At 45.6% G+C, this 24,925-nt stretch overlaps 1 protein-coding gene across 1 annotated transcript; it reads right to left on the minus strand.

Annotated features, from left to right (window-relative positions):
* Positions 1-8,678: 8,678 nt before the first annotated feature.
* LOC142558257 (uncharacterized) lies at positions 8,679-24,682 on the minus strand. Its single transcript, XM_075670435.1, has 3 exons — positions 24,527-24,682; positions 10,719-10,811; positions 8,679-9,041 (listed from the first exon to the last, which is right to left on the minus strand). The coding sequence occupies exons 1-3, from the start codon at positions 24,680-24,682 to the stop codon at positions 8,679-8,681; spliced, it is 612 nt and encodes a 203-aa protein (XP_075526550.1).
* Between the last annotated feature and the right edge of the window lie 243 nt (positions 24,683-24,925).

A 24,925-nucleotide genomic window follows, 5' to 3' on the forward strand; every position in this document is an offset into this window, starting at 1 on the left:
GTTTTTGCGTTTTACATGTATTTGAATAGGCCACGTCGGAGTTGGGCCCGAGCTAAAGCTTCCTCTTAAGAAATTTGTCTGTTTGCATTTGAGCGCTTTTAGGGGGGTTTTCTTAGCGGAAGAGAACAGCAGTTTACGATAGGTAGCGAAGCACTGGAAGTGGTAAGGGAATACATCTACTTAGGGCAGGTAGTGACCACGGATCCGGATCATGAGACTGAAATAACCAGAAGAATAAGAATGGGCTGGGGTGCGTTTGGCAGGCATTCTCAAATCATGACCAGCAGGTTGCCACTATCCCTTAAAAGGAAAGTGTATAACAGCTGTGTGTTACCAGTACTCACATATGGGGCAGAAACCTGGAGGCTTACGAAAAGGGTTCTGCTGAAATTGAGGACGACGCAACGAGCTATGGAAAGAAGAATGATGGGTGTAACGTTAAGGGATAAGAAAAGAGCAGATTGGGTGAGGCAACAAACGCGGGTAAACGACATCTTAGTTGAAATCAAGAAAAAGAAATGGGCATGGGCAGGACATGTAATGAGGAGGGAAGATAACCGATGGTCATTAAGGGTTACGGACTGGATTCCAAGGGAAGGGAACCGTAGCAGGGGGCGGCAGAAAGTTAGGTGGTCGGATGAAATTAAGACGTTTGCAGGGACAACATGGCCACAATTAGTACATGACCGGGGTAGTTGGAGAAGTATGGGAGAGGCCTTTGCCCTGCAGTGGGCGTAACTACGCTGATGATGATGATGAGGGGGGTTTTCTGCTACAAATGTCATCATCATCATCATCATCATCATGATCATCATCGTCGTCGTCGTCGCCGTCATCATCATCATCATCATCATCATAGTTACGCCCACTGCAGGGCAAAGACCTCTCCCATACTTCTCCAAGTACCCCGGTCATGTATAAATTGTGGCCATGTCGTCCCTGCAAACTTCTTGACCTCATTCGCCCACTTAACTTTCTGCCGCCCCCTGCTACGCTTCCCTTCCGTTGGAATCCAGTCCGTAACCCTTAATGACCATCGGTTATCTTCCCTCCTCATTACATGTCCTGCCCATGCCGCCATTTCTTTTTCTTGATTTCAACTAAGATGTCATTAACTCGCGTTTGTTCCCTCACCCAATCTGCTCTTTTGTTGTCCGTTGACGTTACACCCATCATTCTTCTTTCCATAGCTCGTTGCGTCGTCCTCAATTTAAGTAGAACCCTTTTCGTAAGCCTCCAGGTTTCTGCCCCGTACGTGGGTACTGGTAAGACACAGCTATTATACACTTTTATCTTGAGGATAATCGCAACCTGCTGTTCATGATCTGAGAATGCCTGTCAAACGCATCCCAGCCCATTCTTATTCTTCTGATTATTTCCGTCTCATGATCCGGATCCGCCGTCACTACCTGCCCTAAGTAGATGTATTCCCTTACCACTTCCAGTGCCTCGCTACCTATCGTAAACTGCTGTTCTCTTCCGAGACTGTTAAACATTACTTTAGTTTTCTGCACATTAATTTTTAGACCCACCCTTCGGCTTTGTCTCTCCAGGTCAGTGAGCATGCATTGCAGTTGGTCCCCTGAGTTATTAAGCAAGGCAATATCATCAGCGAATCGCAAGTTACTAAGGTATTCTCCATTAACTCTTATCCCAAATTCTTCCCAATCCAGGTCTCTGAATACCACCTGTACACACGCTGTGAATAGCATTGGAGAGATCGTATCTCCCTGCCTGACGCCTTTCTTTATTGGGATTTTGTTGCTTTCTTTATGAAGAACTACGGTGGCTGTGGAACCGCTATAGATATCTTTGAGTATTTTCACATACGGCTAGTCTACACCCTGATTTCGTAATGTATCCATGACTGCAGAGGTTTCGACTGAATCAAACGCTTTCTCGTAATCAATGAAAGCTGTATATAAGGGTTGGTTATATTCCTCACATTTCTCTATCACCTGATTGATAGTGTGAATATGGTCTATTGTTGAGCAGCCTTTACAGAATACTGCCTGGTCCTTTGGTTGACAGAAGTCTAAGGTGCAAATGCCAACCTTGTCGAAACTATCTGTGCCTGGCCACCTTCACAGTCGTCTGCACGCGTGCGGTTCAGAACCGCGTTCTTAGAACCATTTATAATGTTTTTGGCATTTTTTTCTCTCTTCTGAGAGACAGTGGATTGGCACTCGCTTCTGAGCCTAATTAATAATATCGTCCTACCTATCGCGGATAATTTAAATGATTTTTTAAGCATAAAGGATCCTCTGGGCTGATCTTATGCGTCTTAATGCGACCTCGCCGCCTATAGGGTTATCAGATCGAGCTATCTCGGATGCTTGGTTGATATGTAGTCACAAGTTCAAATCCTTTTTCTTTTCATTATAGCTATGTGTAGCAAGTGTTCCATTTGTAACTACGTGACATAGAACATCGCGCTTCTAATATGAAGGCCGTAAGTTCTCCTCCAGACACTATTTCTGCAAGCTTGGAGTGGCGCCTGACACCGTCAAAAAAAAAAAAATGCCGACAGCAAGTGGGGCTATACTAGTCCAGGTGTAACCAAATTAGGACGGCCCGCTAAGTTTCAACAAGGACACTCCGTGACCAGAACAGGAATTGGGCTCCATTGTGCAGTTTTTGCCCCCTACCTCCATTATGACGCCTACAATTAACCCATGGCCCTCAGTCCCCTGAGGCTGCGGAGCACCGGACCCAAGTGGGTTTATTGCACCTGGACTAGTACAGCCCCACTTGCTCTCTACATTTTTTACTGGTGTCAGGCGCCACTACAAGCTTGGAGATGTAGTGTCTGGAAGATAACTTGCGACCTTCAGATTAGAAGCCCAATGTTCAATTGCTGCTCCGCTCCACCACCTGTCATATACCCACAAATGGGACACAGGTGCGGAAGCGCCGCGTCCCAGGTCAGACCTGCTACCCGGCAGAGGGTTCTAAGAATCTCTGGACCCGGACAGGCGGCTGTTAAACTGAACCTGTCAACGTTCAACACACGAACCCTGTCGAGTGAAGTCAGCTTAGCGGGTCTCTTTGAGAAATTATCAGGTACTGTCTGGGATATTATTGGCCTTAGCGAGGTTAGAACTCGGGAGGCTTATACAGTGCTGACTAACGGCCGCATCCTCTGCTACAGAGAACTTCCAGATAAGAGACAACACGCGGTAGGATTGTTAATCCACAAGGCAGAGAGGGCAACATCGACGAATTCTACAGCATTAATGAGAGGGTAGCAGTAGTCGTAATAAAATTGATTAGGAGGTATAGGATAAAGGTAGCACAAGCCTACGTTCCGACCTCCAGTCACGATGATGAAGAAATAGAACAGTTTTATGAAGATCTTCAATTAGCGATGAAAAAAGTGCAAACTCAGTATACTGGAGTCATGGTCCACTTCAATGCAAAAGTGGGGGGAAAGCAGGCAGGTGAGTAAGCAATTCGCAACTATGGTATCGATTCTAGCAGCACTAGAGTAAAGACGCTAGCAGAATTCGCGGCAAGGATTAGACTCTGAATAATGAATATCTTCTTCAGGAAGCCTAGCAATAGAAAGTGGACCTGGAAAAGCCCTAATGCAGAAACAGGAAATGAAATAGATTTCATACTCTCTGCCGATCTCAGCATACTGCGCGATGTAGAAGCGTTAGGAGGGGGGGGGGGGTAAAGTGCAGTGCTCATAGGTTAGTGAGGACTATAGTTTCCCACAATATGAAGAATGAAAGTGTAAAATTAGTCAAGGAGAAACAGGCCAACCTAGACGCAGTTACGTGAAAGCAGGCCAATTAAAGCAGAGGAATTAAGACCAATTAAGGCAAACAAATATGCAGCTTTAGAAAAGAAAGATGGAGGTGACAGAATTAATGAATGGAACCGCATCTAGGCTGGCTTCGGAAGCAGCAATTGAAGTGGGAGGTAAGACACCAAGACAACCAGTAGGCAAGCTCTCCCAAGTAACAAAGAACCTAATAAAGTAGCGACAAAGCATGAAAGTGTCCAACTCAAGAGATCAGATGGAATTCGCGGAGCTGTCGAAACTCATCAATAATAATAAAGTAAGGGATATTCAATATTACAACGTGAGAAAGGCTGAGGAAGCTGCAAAATATGGATGCAGCATGAAATCAGTGAGAAGCAAACTTGGCATAAGGCAAGCCAAAATGTATTTACAGCAAGATAAGCAGGGTAATATCATCAATTTAGAAAGTATAGTAAAAGGAGCGGAAGAATTCTATACTCACCTGTACAATACCCAGAGGAGTCAGGATACCTCCATTAGAAACAGAAACTCCTCCTATAACTAGCAATGGAGTCTGAAGGGCCTTGCAAGACATGAATCCAGGAAGAGCGGCAGGAGAAGATGGAATAACAGTCGAGTTAATCAAAGATGGGGATATGCTTGAAAGACTATCGGCCCTTTATGCGCAATGCCTGACGACTTGAAGTGTTCCAGAGAACTGAGAGAATGCCAACATTATACTAATACACAAAAAGGGAGACATTAAAGAATTGAAAAAAAAATGCAGGGCCATCAGCTTACTTTCGGTATTATATTCACCAAGATAATTTCCAATAGAATAAGGGCAACCCTTGATTTCAATTAACCAAGAGAACAGACTGGCTTCAGGAAGGGGTACTCTATAACGGATGTCATCAATTAGATAATCGAGAAATCTGCAGAGTACAATCAACTTCTGTATATGGCATTCATAGATTATGAAAAAGCATTTGATTCAGTCGGGATACCAGCAGTCATAGACGCATTACGTAATCAAGCAATACAGGAGGCATACGTGAATATCTTGGGAAATATCTACAAAGATTCCACAGCTACCTTGGTTCTCCACAAGTAAATTAGAAAGTTACCTATAAAGAGAGGGGTCAGGGCAAGGAGACACTATCTCTCCAATGCTATTCACTGCGTGCTTGGAAGAAGTATTTAAGCTGTTAAACTAGGAAGGCTTAGTAGTAAGGATCAACGGCAAATATGTCGGCAACCTTCGGTTTGCGGATGACATTGTTCTGTTCAGCAGCACTGGGGATGAACTACAACAAATGATTGAGGACCTTAACAGAGAAAATTTTAAAGTGGGGTTGAAGATTAATACGCAGAAGACACAGATAATGATCAATAGTCTGGCAAGGGAACAAGAGTTCAGGATCGCCAGTCAGCCTCAAGAGTCTGTGAAGGAGTACGTTTATATAGGTCAAATACTTATAGGGGACCCTGATCATAAGAACAAAATTTACAGAAGAATAAAAATTGGTTGGAGCGCATACGGCAGACATTGTCAGATCCTGACTAGAAGCTTACCAGTATCATTTAAAAGAAAGTTGCACAATCATTGCATTCAACCGGTGTGAACACATGAGTCAGAAACTTGGAGGTTGACACAGAAGCTGGAGGACAAGTTAAGGACCGCGCAAAGAGCGATGGAGCGAAGAATGTTAGGCGTAACGTTAAGAGACAGGAATAGAGCGACGTGGTTCAGACAGCAAACGGGGATAGCCGATATTCTACTTGACATCAAGAGAAAAAAGATGGAGCTGGGCAGGCCATGTAATGCGGAGGATGAATAACTGATAGATGATTATAGTTACAGAATGTGTGCCAAGAGAAGGGAAGCGCAGTCGAGGGCGGCAGAAAACTCGGTGGGTTATGAAATTAGGAAATTCACAGCCGCAAGTTGGAATCAGCTGGCGCTGGACAGAGGTAATTAGAGATGGCAACGAGAAGCCTTCGTCCTGCAGTGTACATAAAAATAGGCTGATGAAGAATCACGGCTATTATATATAGTAGACTCCTGTCTCCAAACTGCGGCACCCAGCCGCACGAAGCACAATGGAAGGGCAAGTGCGACCCTGTTCCATTTTTCATCGATAGGCTGTTCTCTCTTTCCGCTTAGTTATCCTTGCGCTGGTATTCCTTTGCAAGCATGAACGAACTTGCTCAACATCGCACTTTGCTGAATTACATGTTAGATAACGTTAGGACCAAAACAAGAGCCGCCTTCAAGTGCACCATGTGTCGTATGTTGCTGCGACAGGCCGCCACGTTTCATCACAATTTCCCGTCACAAAAGTGGTTAGGATAACATGCCACAAGGCATGGCATGGCCAGCGAGATAAATGGTCGTTAGTCAAATGTGGCAAACGTGTAGCGCTAATGCTGCCTTTCCGAGCATAGCGAGTGCTATTCGCTGCAAGAAGTTATTGCAATTCACACTGGACTAACTATGAAAACGCGACTTTTTGTCAGTCACGAACCCAGAGAGAAATAACAGTTATTCGTCCCAAAGGAACTAAGGCCTCTGTCCGAGCTTCTCGGTAGGAGGCATGAGCCTCCAGAGTTTCTGAAAACTGGCGTCTGTTGTGCGAGCGGCGGTTTATTATTTCGTATTGGACATACCACGAAATAGCTGTTGACGCCATATCCTTGTTATATGAGAAGAACGGTGCGCTCCAGTACAGCCCCGATTAAGAGCACTATCTGCTGCTTCCACATAATGATGCAAGGTTTACGCACAGTGCGCGTCGATTCTTTCGCGGCCCAAGCGGTGACAAGAACGACCGTGGAAGGAGGGGGGGGGGGGGGCAGTGCGGGCGCCGCGCGCTCCAGCGTTACGAGCAGTCGGCGAGTGGTGCAGTGGACCGTGGCGTTCTCAGCAGCGGGGTGTGCGACGCTTGTCTGGGCGCAGTGAAGTGAAAACAACTTGAGCGGCTGTTCTAGTTTTCAGCATTCTTATATGCGCATTTTTTTAGCCCTCGCATTACACATAGTGACATTGCTAAATCGCTGATCCGTGTTGCATACTTAAACAGCATGCTGTTTGTATGGTGCGGGCCGAGGTATTGGTATCAGTTTATTTTTATTTAGCCCCAAGATACTGGATGTACTGCAAGACTGGTGGACGCGATGCAGTTGATGTAATGTTTAGGTCGCAGAAGTAAACTGAATTTTCTGAATGAAAGCAACGGCATCTTTTCTATTTTGTTGTAATAGTAAAAACGCCTTTATTTGCGTAAATGAAAACAGTATTCCGTTATACTACATCGAGTTGCAAATTTCAACGCGCAGCTGTCCTAACTAGCGCAAGTTTTGACGTAAGAGGTCAAAAGTATACGTTAATAAGTTCTGACGAACGAGGTCAAAACTTATTGAAACGTAACCTTAGAACACCTTTTTTTAAAATCCGCTAGTACTGTGGCATCATGGGAAAGATAGCGGCCAAACAACAGGTTGATGTGGGGCCCTTTTTCTTGTTCTTTGGCCAGACTTATTGCGAATACTGAAAAACAATCTAATGACGTCAAAGTTGTGGCGCAAAGATAAATCCCAAGCCACCTCGAGTCAACGGCATTCGACGCTCAAGGTCGTATTGAGTCAAATGTGCTTACCTTTGTTAGTTCCATTTACGCGTTTCATTCTTTATGCACGTATTTTAAGCGGCGTAAAATCCCCATGCAATTTGGTTAGGGAATTGTGGCTGCTCAATTGCTTTCGGACACTCTAAAGAAATGCTTGAGCACTTGGTGTTAAAATGTTCAACTTTCCGCAGATGCCATGGTGTGCTGCCGAGCAAGTTTCAAGGGAACTAAAGCGAAACAACAAATCAGCCAAGACTGGTTAAAATGGGCTTGAATAGTCTCTTGTCGGTAATTTTTCAATGACAGCATGGTCATTAGAAGAGAAAATGAAGGTCAAAGTTTCATATTTTTTTAAATTAAGCTTACAAAACCCGCACACCGGCACTTCAGTGTGACGTCACGGATTTCAAAGTAATTTATCTCATTTTGGCAGCGTTAACTGAGTAAAAAATCCAGAAACTTGCCACATTCAGCCTTTTTGGCTCTTTTAGAACACAATGTAGTTGACCTTTACCGCTGTATAATTACCTCGACCCTAATAGATACCGTTAAAATCCATGACGTCATGGTGGGGTGGGGCGTGAACTTTAAGGCGGATTTGCCATCCGTCTTTCGTTTTTACCTTTTTTCTGGCCTACCAAGCGTTTTATCGCGGCGAGAGTGGTGTCTGTGGCCTTGTGGAAGGGTGGTTTACTAATACACAAGAAACCATTTTTCTCTTTATTGCCCCTTTCAACAGCTACATCTTGCACGAACTGTGCTTAATAATATCTTGTTTCCGAAAGGTTGGTCCTCAACTAGGTATAAGGCTCGCATAACTAGTGCTGGAATTCTTGTCAACCACGAATCTAGGCTCTCGTCTGTAACGCTGGTTCTCTGCGTGTGACTGTGGGGAGTGCTTGTTTATTCCTCGCTCTTTATTTCTTCCTATCCCCTTGTTCTCTGTATCTCTTTTTCTTCCGCTGCAAGCTGGTGGGCCTGGTGACCCTTTTAGGAGGCAACTGCTAGCCCACTTTTTCTGTTTGTGATGCTTGCATTATTTACGTGATTAACAATAACAATAAAAACGTTCGCTATGCTCACCGCAAACTGTTTACACGGCACAACACTGGCCTCTATCTCGCCACACGCATAGGAGTTTGTATTCTTGCAATTTCAACACAAACTCGCTATTAAAACCGTTTATTTTACTTTGCGTGGCACATAAACTTTCCAAAGTAGGGACAGTAGCATGCAGGGAATTGTTGAAAAGGTGCAAGTTCTTCGCTTGCGATTGCGATGTTTTCCAGGTAACGGGCTTATCCGTAGTAACCGTGTCCGCCGTATCCATAGCCACCATATCCATAACCGCCGTAGCCGTGACCGCCGTATCCGTATCCACCGTATCCACCGTGCCCGTAGGCCGGAACACTTTTGCCGTGGGCACTCAAGTAGGGCGCAGCGGCGGGGAGGCTGGTCTTAGTTCCAGGCTCGTTGGTCTTGACGACGGCGCGGAACCCGAGCTTGTCGGCCACGTAGTGCACCTGCCGATGGCGGCCGTCGATGTCGCCGAGGTAGTAGGAACCGTGCACGGGGCCGTACGCGTGCCCTGCTTCGTGGCGGCCGTTGACGGCGCCGTAGCCGTTGACGATGTCGTAGCCGAACCGGTAGTGCCCGTAGTCCTGGTGGGAAAGATTTTAAAGGCAAATATGCGCCAAGGATACAAAGATGAAAGTCTTCTCATTGGACATTATTCTTAAAAATAATACTTGTGCAAGATAGACGCAGAGAACAGGGACGAAACAAAAAACGTGCCAAGCGCTCCTGTTCCACCGGGCGTCTGTTTTGTGTCAGTGCTTAATATTTCGATAGAGTGGACGAGAAGGTGCAAAAGCTGACGACTGTTCTCAACAACTCACTGCGAAGCCAGCCATCAACGTCAACGAAATAAATGCCGAATACACGAAACTTAATGGCTTCCAGGCTATAAAACAACCTCTAAAACTAAATTATTCAGTGCTCGAACAGCTAGCCTTACTGCTGCTGCTTGTCAAAAAGCCTTATGCACGGGCCTTCAAGCGCACCAGTCTGTCAGATTGTTTTCTTTTTGTTTAACTTTCCTAAATAAGCAAAACACTCACGCTTGTCGGGCGCTATAACGTACCCCCCCCCCCCCATTCCAATCTTTTCTATTCCAATTCTGAAATCAGCCCTCCGCGATTGGTCAACAACTTTTTTGGATCCCCCCCCCCCTTCACCTGTCTGCCACGCGACGTCACGAAAACCGCGATAGCTCCTCATCTGATATGACGTGTACACACTGATTACGCATGAGTTGACCGAGCAAACGAAAAATTATTTCTGATGCAACGCCCTTTCGCCATTAGCCCTCGGCTATTGGTCAAAAGTTTTCGGGCTTCAATCCCTTCACCTATCTGTCACGCGACGTCACAAAACCGAAAAAACTTACCGCATCAATGTGACGTGTACGAGTTAAAGATGCATTAATATGCCGAACAAAACTGAATTTTCTCTTGAATAGCCGCAGGCCGTCCCGATCCGTAAGGAATAATAGATGGCTGCTGCCAATCGCTCAGGCACTGGCTACTCGCACCTGTCGAAGAGCTTGGGCTTATTTGCGTGTAATAAAACATTCTGCGTGGCCGTGTAACATTTTCGAGCACTTTCGGCCCGTTTACGACCTCGTTCTGCCAACTCTTCTTTGCTGAGCATAGTTCTAGCGTCATTCTTAAGCTTGCGTTGCATGCCGCCGCAATTTTCGACCAGCCACTGCAATCTAAGTGAAGGAAAATGGACCAATCGAAGACGCCGGCACCACCCTCTTCATCCGGTTATCGATTTTCAGTGCAGTGGCTCGGCCCCATAGAATCCCTCTCCACTTGAGCGTGCTCCTCGCCTGTTGTCAGCCAATTAAATAAGACAAGTCGCTCAGCGTAGGCAATGTTATTCGTTTTTGAAGCAAACAAAAGTGACCGCCTATGAACGAGGAGTGCGTTTGAATGGTCTCTTCAGACAACCTGCAGGTGACCGCCCGGTGCTTGCTTCGGCGGTTACGCAAATTTGACGTCAGGAGATTGGACTAAAAAAGGTATTGAATTTTTATAGCGCCCGTGGTTTGCGTATGCAAGAAACTGGAATATTTACTAATTTGGAAGTGTAGCCTAAATGTGTACAGATGTAGCACACAGGAAATGTGCCTTCACGTCGACAATTATCACGCAGTATCAAATATCATGCAAATATCAGAAACGATATAAGCGCCAATAAGACGTTTATGTGAGCGAAATTTTCGACTCATCTACCGTAACATGAAGCGCTGCCATGGTCGCCGCACTTACATCTTGTTTTCTGTATGTTCTGCTCGATCCGCCATGGTGTCCTCCAGCGTAGCCCCCAAAAGCGACGGCTGTGACGCCTAGGAAGACGACTACCTGGAAGCCCCAAAAATAAGCACCATCACCAAGGTTTGTCACCATGCAAGCACAATCACTTTCCGCCGGAGCGCGCCGGCAGACACGCGTGTGGACTGTTTAAAGGTGTTTACGAAACGAGGAGCGCCACGATCTACAGCACGGAAGACCCATAATTACAAGGCGGAAACTGTGCCTCCATGCCGATGAGTGCTTCCGTTTTCACAAATAAACGCGACGTCGGTCAAATATTGAATTCGATCACTCGCGATGATTCGCAGAGCACACGTCTATACAGAGTGTTTCGCTTAACTTGAGCCAAGCTTTACAAATATGCAAATGCTACGTAGCTGGACAGAGCCAAGGTAATGTTGTTTGTCGTCGCTTGGAGATACTCAGACTGAGTCACAATTAATTAGTCAACTTCTCAATTATTATACCTAGAAAAAGAAGTGTCAATGAGGAAATTGTAGACCAACACGAAAAACGCCCGATACAGCTTTCTTTTGCTCAATACGTGCTACTTAAAAGGGTTTTTCCAAGCGTGAAAGAAGCCTGCGAATAAACGCAAAATGCATTGAGCAGCAAGTCGCGCGGCATTTTTGCGTGTATTCGCGGCTTGTTTCACGCTCGGCAATACACTATTATGTAGTACGTATTGAGGAACAGAGAGCTGTATCGGGAATTTTTCATGTTGCTCTACAATTTTCTCATTGACACTTTTCATCTAGCTATAATAATTGAGAGGTTGATGAATTAATTAGGACTAATTATGTAATTAGGCGGAACGCAAAAATAATCTAAGTATCTCCAAGCGACGGCAAACAATATTACCTTGGTTTGGTCTAGATAAGTGGCATTTACATATTTTTATTCTATGGCTAAAGATACGGGAAACGCCCTGTATACGTATATGCAACTCTGCGACGCAACGTCATTGCGTGAACGAACGAATTATGCGCGCAGGTCATGGTAGCTTGTATGGAAACCGAAATCACATAAGTCGTTCAACGAGCAGCGTAAAGAAAAGATATGCACTGTAAGTAATGAGCTGCAGTTTTGATCGCAATTAGTTTCTAGCCAATTTCATCTTAACAGTCATCAGCAGCCCAAAAATGTTGCATTTGTCAGGCGACAAAAGCTTGCTCAGCATTTTTTTTTCTTTTGCATTCTCATCTGCATTCGTCGCACCATGCCGCATTTCAAATTTTTGAAGGGGGTTTGTCATATTGCAAGTGTCCGCGCTTACTTAACATTAAACCAGGGCAGCGCACGTGAAGCTTTGCTGACGAGAACTTCACGTCAAACGTAATAAGCTTTTACCGTTTAAACAGTGTTTGACTCCTGACTTATGACTGCAACTGGCGACCGTATGGACATTAGACTAGCGGTTACACTAAACTCACCTGGCGGGTACATGTTCTGGGTGTTTACAAAAATGGACTGGAAATTGAGCTTGACGCATATAGCAGATGGGATCGTTTACAATAAAAGAGTAAACGATAAAAAGCTACGCTGACCCCGGATCAAAATTAATTAACAGCGCACCACTTTGGCTCTGTCGCCGATTAACTACTGATAATTATGGAATAACCGCATAGACTATTCACACGTTCACGAGCATCACACAAAAACAACACTCATTAGCAAAACATGGTGTTCTCTGTAAAAACAAAGTAGCACAACTGAAAGAAGCACGGCCCCCCCCAATGTGCTGCTTGGATTCTATAACCACCGTGCCTTGTCCCTCTGATGAAAAGGACAAAACGTCTGAGCAGACAGGAGAGGGCGTCACTTTTGGCAAAAGACTTAGGATCTTCTTTAGCGACCTCGTGCACACTAACATAAAGATATAGGAAGACGGTTAAATACCCCAAATATATCACAAAAAGAGCTAGACGTTGCAGTCACGACCATTTGTGCAGTGATACAAATCTCCGAGTAAATCGAACTATAGCGCTTCAGAAGCATGGTTACCTGACTGAGCATGTTTCCAACGTCTAGGAGCTCTTGCAACTGACTTCGAGCGGCTACGGACCGCCTGGTTTTATAAGTCTCGGCCAAACTCTCCCATATTGGCAGTCGTTCGGCCTCCCAATAGAGTCTCCCTAGGCTGGCGGCTATTTCCCTGGAATGCTGCATTTCGTGTCTTAGGGCTCACACACACGCGTTACAAGTGTCCATGCCGTACACGCCGCCATTCAGTTACCTGCTCTCCGAAGCCGGTTTCACTCGGTTGTTCGTTCGGCGTTGCTGCTTTGATTGGGTTCTGGTCTCGTGCATGACTTGCGCTGGAAACGTGCGAGAAGAGAAAGAAAAAGCTCTTACTGGTGACCTTTTGGACAAGGTTTTAGGTAACTATGAAGACGCTTTGAGATCTCTGTGTCATGCCCTAATTCTCTATATTCCGTATTGGAACTTTATCTTTTCAAGGTAGTAGTAATCCGTGTCTTCAATTTGATTGCACTTTTACTCGAACCTTTTGGGTGCCGCTATGACGTTGGCTATAATCACAAGGAGAAATGTTTTCCAACCTCATATACAGTTCGAACTGGAAGCATACGTTACAACGTGTACGTAGTAGGGCGATATTTGTGTGGTTAGAAAGCAATCTTTGGCGGCCACAAACAAATACACCAGCCTATAAAGCCTGGAACGCTGTGTTTATGTTCTGACTTGTCGATTTTGTGAAAATAAGATCACTAACGTAGGGTTCCAGCGGCAGAATTCGCCGACCGCTTCTTTTGTAAGTGCTGTTTCTGATCGGCGGGACTCATGTCGTCGTCATTCGCTATTATGAGAGACTGGCTATCGTTTTAGCGAATCTTTCTTGCGCGCTAAAGACTTTGCAAATAACAGCCTAATTGACTTCAAAGTGATGATGGACTACGCAAAAGTGATGGCCAAGTTACCTCACCATCGCAGAAGGGTTCACTTTTGGGTCTGCCGGGGGGAATTCAATGAGGGAACCTCAAGGTGGGACACAGTAGCACCCGTCACGCCTACTTTGAGCCCTGTGTGGTGCCTACATGAGACATCAACTACTTTACGAGAGTTCGATACTAGATGTTTCTCAGCTAAATTTATGGCGAAATGTTCTGAGCTAGATTGAATAACTTGCAACAAGCTTTCCTTAACCTCACCTGGTAGTACGACCCCCCTCCCAATATATCACCAAAAGTTGCGTTGTAGGGCAGCCTCCCTTTTTTTAAAATGTGAATACCATTCTTATCATTGTACGGCCAGTTTTCTTTCCGGCTACCTAACTATTCAAACAGAAATATGGACCGATCCCGAAGCTGATGTAGTCTAAAGATGCGGGCCGATCGCGGAGGTGGTGCTATCTAAATATGTGGTCTGATCGCGAAGGTAGTACCGTACAAAAATATGGTCCTAATCTCGGTCACAGCGCTTTTCAGTGAAAAGATAAGAATAAAATTTCTCCGGAATCGAATTCGCGCCACACCGGTTCCTGCAGCACAGCTGCCCCACGCAGGAGCGCGCGGCGCCACGAACGTCTACAGTAGGGAGGTATTTATTCAGCGCGCATAGGTCCACCTATGCGTCTCGGAGGCCACGCCCGGATTTCGCCAGAACGCCGCTAGATGGCGCAGCGTATTCAGGGGGCAGCGGGAGAGAGCAGCCCGGTGGCACAACATGGGTATTAGATGACGTGTTTCGGCTATTCACATACATGGCTCGTCATCGAAGATAAATTTGGCCAAAATTTTCCTTTCTCTTTTTCTTCTAAGAGAAAGCACTACTCCGTCTCATCATGTGGCATATCTGGAGGCCATTACCCCCACAAGAAATCGAAATTCTATAGGAAAAGTCGACGTCTATTTTTTTTTCAATTGCTTTATGAAGACAGAAAGCGCCATTCGCAGGACCACCAAAGGAAGACACGGACAGGACAGGCGTACAGTTCATTGTTTAGGGCGTCTTTACGGAATCGACAGACAGCAGCGATGAATTCGGGCCCATTTATCATAAATTCTAGGACTAGTACCAGTTTTGAGACACAACTAAACAAACTTAAGACTTCTATACCTCTTTTGATAGAGCGGTACATGCCCATCCTGGGGGATTGATCAATGATGGGGTAAATTGTTTTAGGGGTGTGCGAATAGTAGTTTTTTGACCGAATCGAATAGGAATCGAATAGTGCCAGAAGCGCGTTGAATAAAAAAATTATGGGGTTTTATGTGCCAAAACCACTTTCTGATTATGAGGCACGCCGTAGTGGAGGACTCCGGAAATTTCGACCACCTGGGGTTCCTTAACGTGCACCTGAATCTAAGTACACGGGTGTTTTCCTCCCCATCGAAACGCGGCCGCCATGGCTGGGATTCGATCCCGCGACCTCGTGCTGAGCAGCCCAACACCATAGCCACTGAGCAACTACGGCGGGTGCGCGTCGAATGAAATACGAATAGAATAATGCCAGAAGCAAATAGAATCAAATGATGTGATAACTTTATTTGGAATCCGGCGATTGGGAGGCCCGGGCCTGGGGCCGCCTAGATGGCCACTGGGAGCTGCTGCTCCCGTGCGGCTTCCTTGACTCGCTGGACGGCCCAAAGTTGGTCTTGGAGTTCTGAGCTGAGCAGCACGGCCGACCACCGCGCCCGTATATTTTCTGGGGAGACTGCCATTTTATTTTGGTATATTTCACATCCCCACAACATGTGTTGAAGGGTGGCTCTAACAGACTTGCATAGCTTGCACATATCGCTTTCGTATATATCGGGGTAGAAAGTTTTTAGTTGCACGGGACTTGTATAAGTTTTTGTTTGTAGTCGCCTCCAAGTAACGGACTCAGCTCTGTTCAGCTTAGTGTGAGGCGGTGGTAATACTCGCCTCCGATATTGATAGAATTTGGTAATATCGCTAAATCTTGTTAATCTATCTTTTTCTCTCCAGATTTCCTCCTCCGCGTTCTCCTGACCGATGGAAGTCACTCTTTGCTCAGCTCGGCGAGTAAGACCTCGAGCTTCGCGGTGTGCTACCTCATTGAGGTTGACTGCGGGAATGTCTGGAGTCGTATGCGCTGGGAACCAGAGTAATTGCCTGCCGTTCTTTTCTGTATTGGAGAATTTTGCTTCATTGACTCTGATGATGTGCCATGCCTCAGGAGAGATCCTACCTTTTGCATAATTTCTAATGGCCGCTTGAGAATCGCTATTGATGTACTGAGCATTCGTTGAGACCAATGCTAGTGCAATGGCTACCTCCTCTGCTGTCTCGGAATGTTTGGCATTAACTGATACGCTTGTAAGGGGTTTTTGGGTCGGATCTACGATTACTGCTACGTAGCCATTTCTGTGTGGGTATTCAGCCGCGTCTACGCAGATAGCTCTGTCGTCTGACCCAAAGCTTCGGGTAATTTTCTCTGCTCTACTCTTGCGTCTGCCGTCGTTGTAACCTGGATGCATGTTCTTGGGTATATTTGGTACTAGGAGTTTGTCATGAATTTCTCTCGTTATCATCCTCTTTGCCCCGTATAGACTGTGGTAATTCATTCCTAGTTTGCTTAGTATATGCCGTCCCGTTTTGGTTTTCATTAGTCGTTCTGCTTGAGATTGTTGTGCTTCTATGAGTTCGTCCAGTGTGTTGTGGAGTCCGAACTTTAGCAAGAGATCCGTGCTCGCACTGCTGGGAATCCCTAGTGCTAGTTTGTATGCCTTTTTTATCAGGTTGTTAACTTTAGTCTTTTCAGCTGCAAACAAATTGTGGAAGGCTGCTATGTATGTGATCTGACTGATTACGAATGATTGTATCAGCCGTATGATACTTTCTTCCTTCATACCGTGGTGCTTGTTAGTAATTCGTTTAATTAATCTCATGGTGTTTGTTACTTTTGTGTCTAACTTCTTTATGGTTTCCCGATTTCTGCCTTTGTTCTCGATTACTAGACCCAGCACCTTGAGCTGGTTGACTATTGGGATATTCCGCCCGTTTTTGGTGTGTAGCTTGATTTCCTCATGAGCCTTGTTTCTGTCGTATCTTTTGGGAGGCCTGCCCCTAAGTGTGGGGTGGTACAAAAGAAGTTCAGATTTCTCTGCAGAGCATGTGTTCCTATGAGGTGTTCCTCTACTTGTCAATGTCATCAGGGCCATGCTGACAAGCATTGACACTCCATCTGCTCGAAGTGGACTACAAGTGCTCGACGCGCTGAGCCCCGTCCTAACAAGCCTTGAGTGAAGCCATGACTGACAATCACCATTCATTTCGTAAGGAGGTCAGAGAAGCGTCGATCCTTCAGTGGAACGCGAGAGGTCTAAGATCTCGCATCGCCGATTTTCTTCAATTTGTTCTCACTAACCGATTTCCAATCATTGTCATCTGTGAACCAAGATTATCCCATCCAATAAGACTATCCGGCTACGAGACAATAATCTCATCAAGCGACATCAAAAGTAGCAAGGTCGTCGTGTTTATTCGCCGTGAACTTACTTACGTCGTCCAACCGGTGCAACCTCATGACGACAATCAGTATGTGTGCATGACTGTTAAAAATAAGAAAGTCACCTTTGCACTCTTGGGGGTGTATCTGTCTCCATCAAGACGATTTGACACCAAAAGGCTCGAAGACATCTTAAAAACACATCCTGGTCCATGGATTATCACCGGGGACTTCAACGCACACCATACCATTTGGGGAAGCTCTAAGGTTAACGCGACGGGAAGACGACTAGCTTCATTAGTTTCCAACAATGGTCTCTACCTGCTGAATGACGCGAGTCCAACATTTCTGCGAGGAATAACGTACAGCAGCTGCCTCGATTTGACTTTCGTGTCCCACCGCCTCGCCGCACATGTTAAGTGGTTTTTGGACATTGAAACGCGCGGAAGTGAGCACATCCCCACTTACCTCAAGATCAAGGGAATGTCTAACACGTATACGTCCACCACGATACGAAGAATAGATTGGACTGTCTTTAAATCCCACATTGAGGACGCTTGTCACAAAGGCATCTCTTGTGGACTTCAACAAGCTATCAAGGAAACGGCACAGACAGTCACGCGCACACTCACGTGTTCTCCAAGGTATTCTGAATTCGACCTGGAATTGGAGCGGCTTCGTGCGATTCGCCGTCGTGCCGAAATAAGATATCGACGCACTAAGTCAATTCAGGATCTAAGAACAGCCAGGCGAATGCAAAAGAAGATACAACGCCGCATGGACAAACTAGAGGCTCCGAGGTGGTCGAAATTTTGTGCGTCGCTAGATCCCCGCAAACCGCTATCTCAAATATGGAGAACTGTGCGAGGTCTACGTTCTGTTCCGGAACAGCATTTCCCGTTTAAGGCCCTAGCACTATTCCAGCGCCGACAAGACATTGATGTGGCGGAAGATTTCTGTGCTATGATTGCGGGCCAACCAACTCGTAAAGGTTCGCTTACATTGAACCGTATTCCAGATTCACGAGATTCACGCATGGATCTGCTTTTCACGACTTAAGAGCTTGACGCGGCGCTCGCCCTATGTAATCGGTCGTCGTCGCCTGGTCCGGATGGCATATCTCACCGCATGCTATGTCACCTTGGTGAACGGGCACGAAGAGCACTCCTTAATATCTATGACGAGTCCTGGCAGGAGGGCAAAGTTCCCCAAGATTGGAAGATCAGCCGCCTGGTACCGCTTCTTAAGCCTGGCAAGTCTCCCTTAGGGATTACTTCATACCGACCAATTGCGCTGGCAAGTTGCGTTGGGAAGGTAATAGAGCGAATGATTCTCGCCAGACTTGAGTGGTACCTTGAACATTACGAAATCTACCCGCACGCCATGGCTGGTTTTCGACGTCACCGATGTTCTATCGACAACGTTATCGATCTGGTAACCTATGTTCAACACCAAAAGACGTGTAAGAGGTTATCTGTCGCAATGTTCTTAGACATAAAGGGAGCCTACGACAACGTTCTCCATGACGCCATACTTGAAGCATTGGAATCGGTGGGCCTAGGCGGTCCATTATATCGTTGGACTCGCAGTTATTTACATAGGCTGTCTCTCTTTCTTAACACGGAAGCTGGCCCAACCTCGCAATACTATACGCACCATGGAGTTCCACAAGGCGGTGTCTTGAGTCCCACACTTTTCAACCTTGTACTCATTGGTCTCGTGGAACGACTTCCGAACACAGTTAAAATGTCAATGTATGCCGATGACATCTGCGTCTGGGCATCTGGTGTGACACGGCCGCAAGTACGCGCCAGGCTTCAAAAAGCTGCCACGTCAACATCGGCGTACTTAAATGAACAAGGCCTCAAGATCTCGCCAGAAAAATGCGCATTGGTCGCGTTTAGCCAAAAGCCAATGAGATCATACGATGTCTCTATCGACGGTCAAAGCATACCTTATGTCAGGACACACCGATTCTTAGGCGTAATAATTGATCGTGACCTCTGCTGGAGTCCTCATGTGGCCTACCTAAAGAAGCGCCTGACGGATATCTCTAATGTGTTTAAGTTTCTTGAAGGAAATGTCTGGGGTACGTCAGTACATGCAATGATGCAACTGTACAGGACGCTCTTTCTTGGGTATTTGCGATACAGCTTGCCTGTGCTGACCAACACCTGCAGAAGTAATATCCGTACACTCGAAAGCGTCCAGGCACAGGCACTTAGAGTGTGTCTTGGATTGCCGCAGTGTTCGTCAACGGCTGAAACAATTTCCATTGCACAGGATTTCCCAGCCAAGACCCATATAGTCATGGAAGCGCTCAGAGCACACGTAAGACACCTTGCTCGAGCCCCTGCCCATCATCTAGCCTCACTGCCAGAGGATCGTCCACGTGCTTCCTTTTGTGAAACAGTCCTGCCTTATCGTGCATACCTTCCATCAGGTTATACAGCTCCAGCGAAAGTTCCGTTTCCACCATGGTGCTTGGCTCAAGCAAATGTTCGACTAATGGTACCAGGAATACGAACAAAAGCCCAACTCTCGTCTCCAGCACTCAAGCAGCTTTCACTGCTCTTGCTGTACGAGACGTACAACGAGCATCATCATCTTTATACTGACGCTTCAACCACGGTGAATGGGTCTGCAGGATCGGTGATCTTTCCTGCAAAACCTTCCACCATAAAAATTCGACTGTCTCACCAGACTACATCGACTGCCGCGGAGCTTGCTGCTATTCGTTGTGCACTTCGTGTAATTTCTGAAGAACTACCCAAGAAATGGAGCGTGTTCACTGACTCCAAGGCTGCTCTTCATTGTTTGGTTTCTGCCTTACGCCGCGGACCCCACGAACAACTAGTTATAGAAATCACACTGCTGCTTCACCACCTCGTCGAGCAAGGACACGACATCACGTTGCAGTGGATTCCAAGCCACTGTGGCATAATGGGCAATGAACATGCCGACGCAGCAACACGATCTGCACACGAGGAGTTCTTGCAAGACTCCATTCCATTCTCAAGAACAGACGCTGCAACAAAAATTCGTGTGCTCGCAAATGAAGCCATCAAAACTTTATGGAACACACCCAGCTTAAAGCATACACGTCTACACCGACTGGACCCATCCCTTCGACTTCGACCCCCACCTGGACTCTCTCGACTCGAAACAGCAGTACTTTGCCGACTGCGGCTTGGTGTCGCCTGCACAAGATCCTTCGCCTTCCGAGTCGGTATGGACGACAGCGCGGCTTGGAGACACTGCGGCGGCGAAGAAACTATCGAGCACGTGCTTTGCCACTGTGCTCGATACAGCGCGCACCGGCTGTCACTAGCGACCGTGTTGGCACGCCTTCACGACACGCCACTTTCAGAACAGTCAGTTTTGGAATGCCGACGTGAACTGTCGTCGCAGCAAAAGTCGGTCAAGGCTCTGTTGACTTTTCTACGTGACAGTGGCCTATTAGAAAGACTATAATGACCTCATTTCGTCCCTTCTCATATTTTTTCGCTTTTATTTTTGTCACGCTCTTCTTTCCGTCTTTACTTCCCCTTTCCCTTCCCCTAGTGCAGGGTAGCAAACCGGACGTTTTAAGTCTGGTTAATCTCCCTGCCTTCCTCTCATTTGCATCTCTCTCTCTCTCCCTCCTCTACTGTGTTAATTGCAGTCTGGAGTCGTTGTTCTATTGATCCGTCGCTGTCATCACAGGTCCAGATAGTAATATCGTCCGCGTAGATTGTGTGATTCAGGGACTCTATGTGATTTAATTTTTCGGGGAGTTCCATCAAGACAAGATTAAATAGCATGGGCGAGATGACAGCGCCTTGTGGCGTGCCGGCCACCCCTATGTCGATCTCGGGCGACTTGAGCCCTCCGACGTAGATGACTGCTTTCCTATCTGATAGGAAGCTCTTGATGTAGTTATACGTCCGTTGCCCTAGTCCTATTCGTTCGATGTTTTCCAATATGGTTGCGTGGTTGGCATTATCGAAAGCCTTTTTAAGATCAAGGTCCAAGATGGCCCTTGTAGAGCGCGTTTTATAATCGATTATCTGATGCTTAAGTTGAAGCATCGCATTTTGTGTCGAAAGGTTTTTGCGAAATCCTATCATTGTATCTGGGTATATGTTATAATCCTCTAAGAAGTTATCTACACTGTTTAAAATTACATGTTCCATTAATTTTCCGACGCAGTATGTTAGGGAGATCGGTCTGAGGTTGTCAATCTCAAGCTTCTTACCAGGTTTTGGAATGAGCGTTATCGTCGCTTTCTTCCATTGAGCTGGCACTTCTCCCTTTACCCAACACTCGTTTATGTATTCTGTTAGTTTGGCTATCGATTCATCATCGAGGTTCCTGAGAGTCTTGTTGGTTATACCGTCCGGGCCTGGGGCGGATTTGGTGTTTAACTTTTGTAGGGTCGCGCGGATTTCTGCCTCCGTGAGTTCCTCGTCTGATTTTGCGTTTGTATTCCCGTTGTAGCTAGGATAGTTGCAAGGGGGTTCCTGTGTTAAGTATTTCTGCTGTAATTCATTGAGAAATTCCTCTTCTGTGCCTTCATAAGCGTGTATTAACTTATTAATGGCTTGTATGTGATTTTTCTTGTTATTGTCATGGTCAAGCAGCAACCTGAGCATGCGCCAGGTTTTGCCGGTGCTTAATTGTCCGTCCATGGAACTACATATCTCGTCCCATTGTTGTTTGGTCAATTGCTTAGCATGTTCTTCTATTTTTTTTTGTTGAGGAGCGCTATGCACTTTCTTAACTTTCTCTTATGCTTCTGACCGCCAAGTCTATTCTGAAGCGACTGCTTAGCTTCCCACATGTGGAGAAGTCTGCTGTCGCATTTATCCAAGTTAGATTCAGATGGTTCTATTTTTGTGGCAGCTTTCACGTCATCACTGAGATCCTTAGACCGTTGTTCTATGTCTGCGATTGATGGTTGCTGTGTCGTCTCTCGTGTTCTACGAAATAGTTCCCAGCCTACTAATCTGATCTGTCATTTCTTGGCTCTATTCGGTCCTTGTCTGACGTGTAACTCCAATATGCGATGGTCACTACCCAAATCTTCCAGTGTGTTGTGCCACGTCGCCTTTTCCATATTCTTGGTAAAGGTTAGGTCTGGGGTTGTGTCCCTGTTTAGCGCCGTGCCTATCAAAGTATGTTTGCAAACTGGTATTCACAACAGAATGTTTCTATCATGACACTATACATTATAATGCATATTTTATTAAAATCATAAAAGTAGCGTTAAGAACAAACAAGCAGTTTGTTCGCAAAATCAGGTCTCTTAGGAACATACGTGGTCTTGAATATCACGTATACATTAGAAAGACAGCCTTGTTAGCTAAATAATATCGCTATATACTTGCACGACTGAATCGGTAATGCGTGCACTTTTTCTGTTGTTCTAATGGACGCAGCAGATAGTGCAAATATTGTATCAGATATGTTACAGTGATTTCAGAAAGCACCAATTGAAGTAGGAGTTCAGGCACCAAGGCAGCCCGTAGATAAACTCTCCCAAGTAACAAATGACCTAATAAAGAAACGACAAAGTATGAAAGTGTATGAAAGATCAGTCAAAATTCGCCGCACTATCAAAGCTGATACACAATAAGTGATATTACAAATTATAACGTCGAAAAGATTGAAGGAGCAGTAAAAATTGGGGACAGTATGTGAAATCAATGAAAAGGAAACTTGGAATATAGGAAAGCGCAAGATGTATGAAGTGAAAGATAAGCAAGGCAATGTCATCAGCAATTCGATGATACAGTAAAGGCAGGAGAGGACTTCTATACTGATCTGTGCAGTACCTAGAGAAGCCACGCAACCTTGATTGTAAGTAGTGACATCAGCAGTGACGAAGAGGATGCAGAAGCTCTATGTGTAACTAGCGATAAAGTAAGAAGGGCTTACCGGAGAAAAATGACCGGCGAAGATGGAATAAGAGTCAATTTGACCAAAGATGGAAAGGAAATTATACCTGAAAACCTGGCAACCCCTTAAACGCAATGCCTAACAACTTCAAGTGCACGAGATATTTGGAAGAATGCCAACACTATACTAATCCTTAAGAAGAGAGACGTTAAAGAACTGAATAATTATAGGCCCATTAGCTTTCTTTCAATATTGTATAAAATATTTACTAAGGTAATTTATAATACAATCAGGGCAACACCTGACTTCAATCAACCAAGTGAACAGACTGGCTTTCAGAAAGGGTATTCTACAATGGATCACATCTATATGCCCACAACAAGGTAATTAGGAAATCTGTGGAGCACAAACAACCTCTGTATATAGATTTAATAGATTGTGAAAAGTCATTTGGTTCAGTAGAGATACCAGCAACCATGAAGCCATTTCGTAATAAAGGAGTACAGAAAGCATATGTGATTATCTTAGCAAATATCTATAAAGACTCCTCACCTATCTTAATTCTTCACAAGGAAAGCGGAAAAATACCTATCGGGAAAGGTATCATTTAAGGAGACATAATGTCTCCATTGCAATCCCCACTGCAAGCTTAGAAGTATTCAAGCATTTAGGCTGGGAAGGATTATGAGTAAGGATCAATGACGAATATCTCAGCAGCCTGCGGCTCGCAGATTACATTGTGCTGTCAGCAGCGCTACATGGGGACGAGTTACAACAAATGATTGAGCACCTTAACAGAAGGAGCATAAGAGTGGGGTTGAAGATTAATATGCAGAATACAAAGGCAATGTTCAATAGTCTGACAAGAGCACAAGGATTCGTGATCGGCAGTCAGCCTCTAGAATCCGCGCATGAGTACATTCATTTAGGTCAATTACTCACAGGAGACTCTGACCATGAAAACGATGCTTAAAGAAGAATAAAAATGAGTCGGAGCCAGACTTGTGCACATTGCGGAAAAAAACCTAACCAATTGCAATTACAAAATTACTTCATTCTAATATGTAATTGATAACAGTCACCAATTACTGCCCTACGAAAGTAACTAAGGAATTACTCAAAATAATTGATTATTTTTACGTTACTTTCCTCCAAACCTTTATTAACACTGCATAGATACAGTAAATACAACTAGCCGTCTTTGCACTTTCATTGCGTCCTCTGCTGCTGTTCACACATTCCTTATATTTACTAACAATTGCCTTTCAAAAATTTAGTCAGCCATACTCACTAGTTTTCATTCTGAAGGCATCAGCGGCGACAGTGAAAGCTCCTTCGAAGTGCCCGCTTGGGCATACGGTGGTGTTGTAACGTATACTGAACTCTTGCTGTAATTCGTCAAACTTTCCACGATTTCTGGCTGTGGACGCGGAGATTCCAGTAGGCCCACAAGGCCAAGGCTATGGCAAGCTCTCCAGTGACTCAGAGCACCTAGTCCAGCAGCAGTGAAGACTCCTCGGCTCATGCTCTGGACCATGGACGCGGAGCCTGCCATCCCGCCAGGCCAGAGGTTTACTTTGACAAGCTCCTCCAGGAAGCGAGGCATTTGGTCCAGCACCAGCGAAGACACTGAGGTTTACTAAGTCACAGGCAATGACTCATCGTTTGATAGCTTTGTGTCGGTGAGGAACCGAAAGGCCAAAAGGCGACTCGTCAAGACGTAATCAGCTGGGAGTACAAGAACACGTTAGGCAAAACGCGAGTGCTGGTCACACACCACCCTCTTCACAAGTATGGATTATCCCATCAGCCTTCGATGATTAAACAGGCAAGCTCTCTCCGTTTTTAT

Source organism: Dermacentor variabilis, chromosome 1, assembly GCF_050947875.1.
Source record: "Dermacentor variabilis isolate Ectoservices chromosome 1, ASM5094787v1, whole genome shotgun sequence".
Taxonomy (NCBI): Eukaryota; Metazoa; Arthropoda; class Arachnida; order Ixodida; family Ixodidae; genus Dermacentor; species Dermacentor variabilis.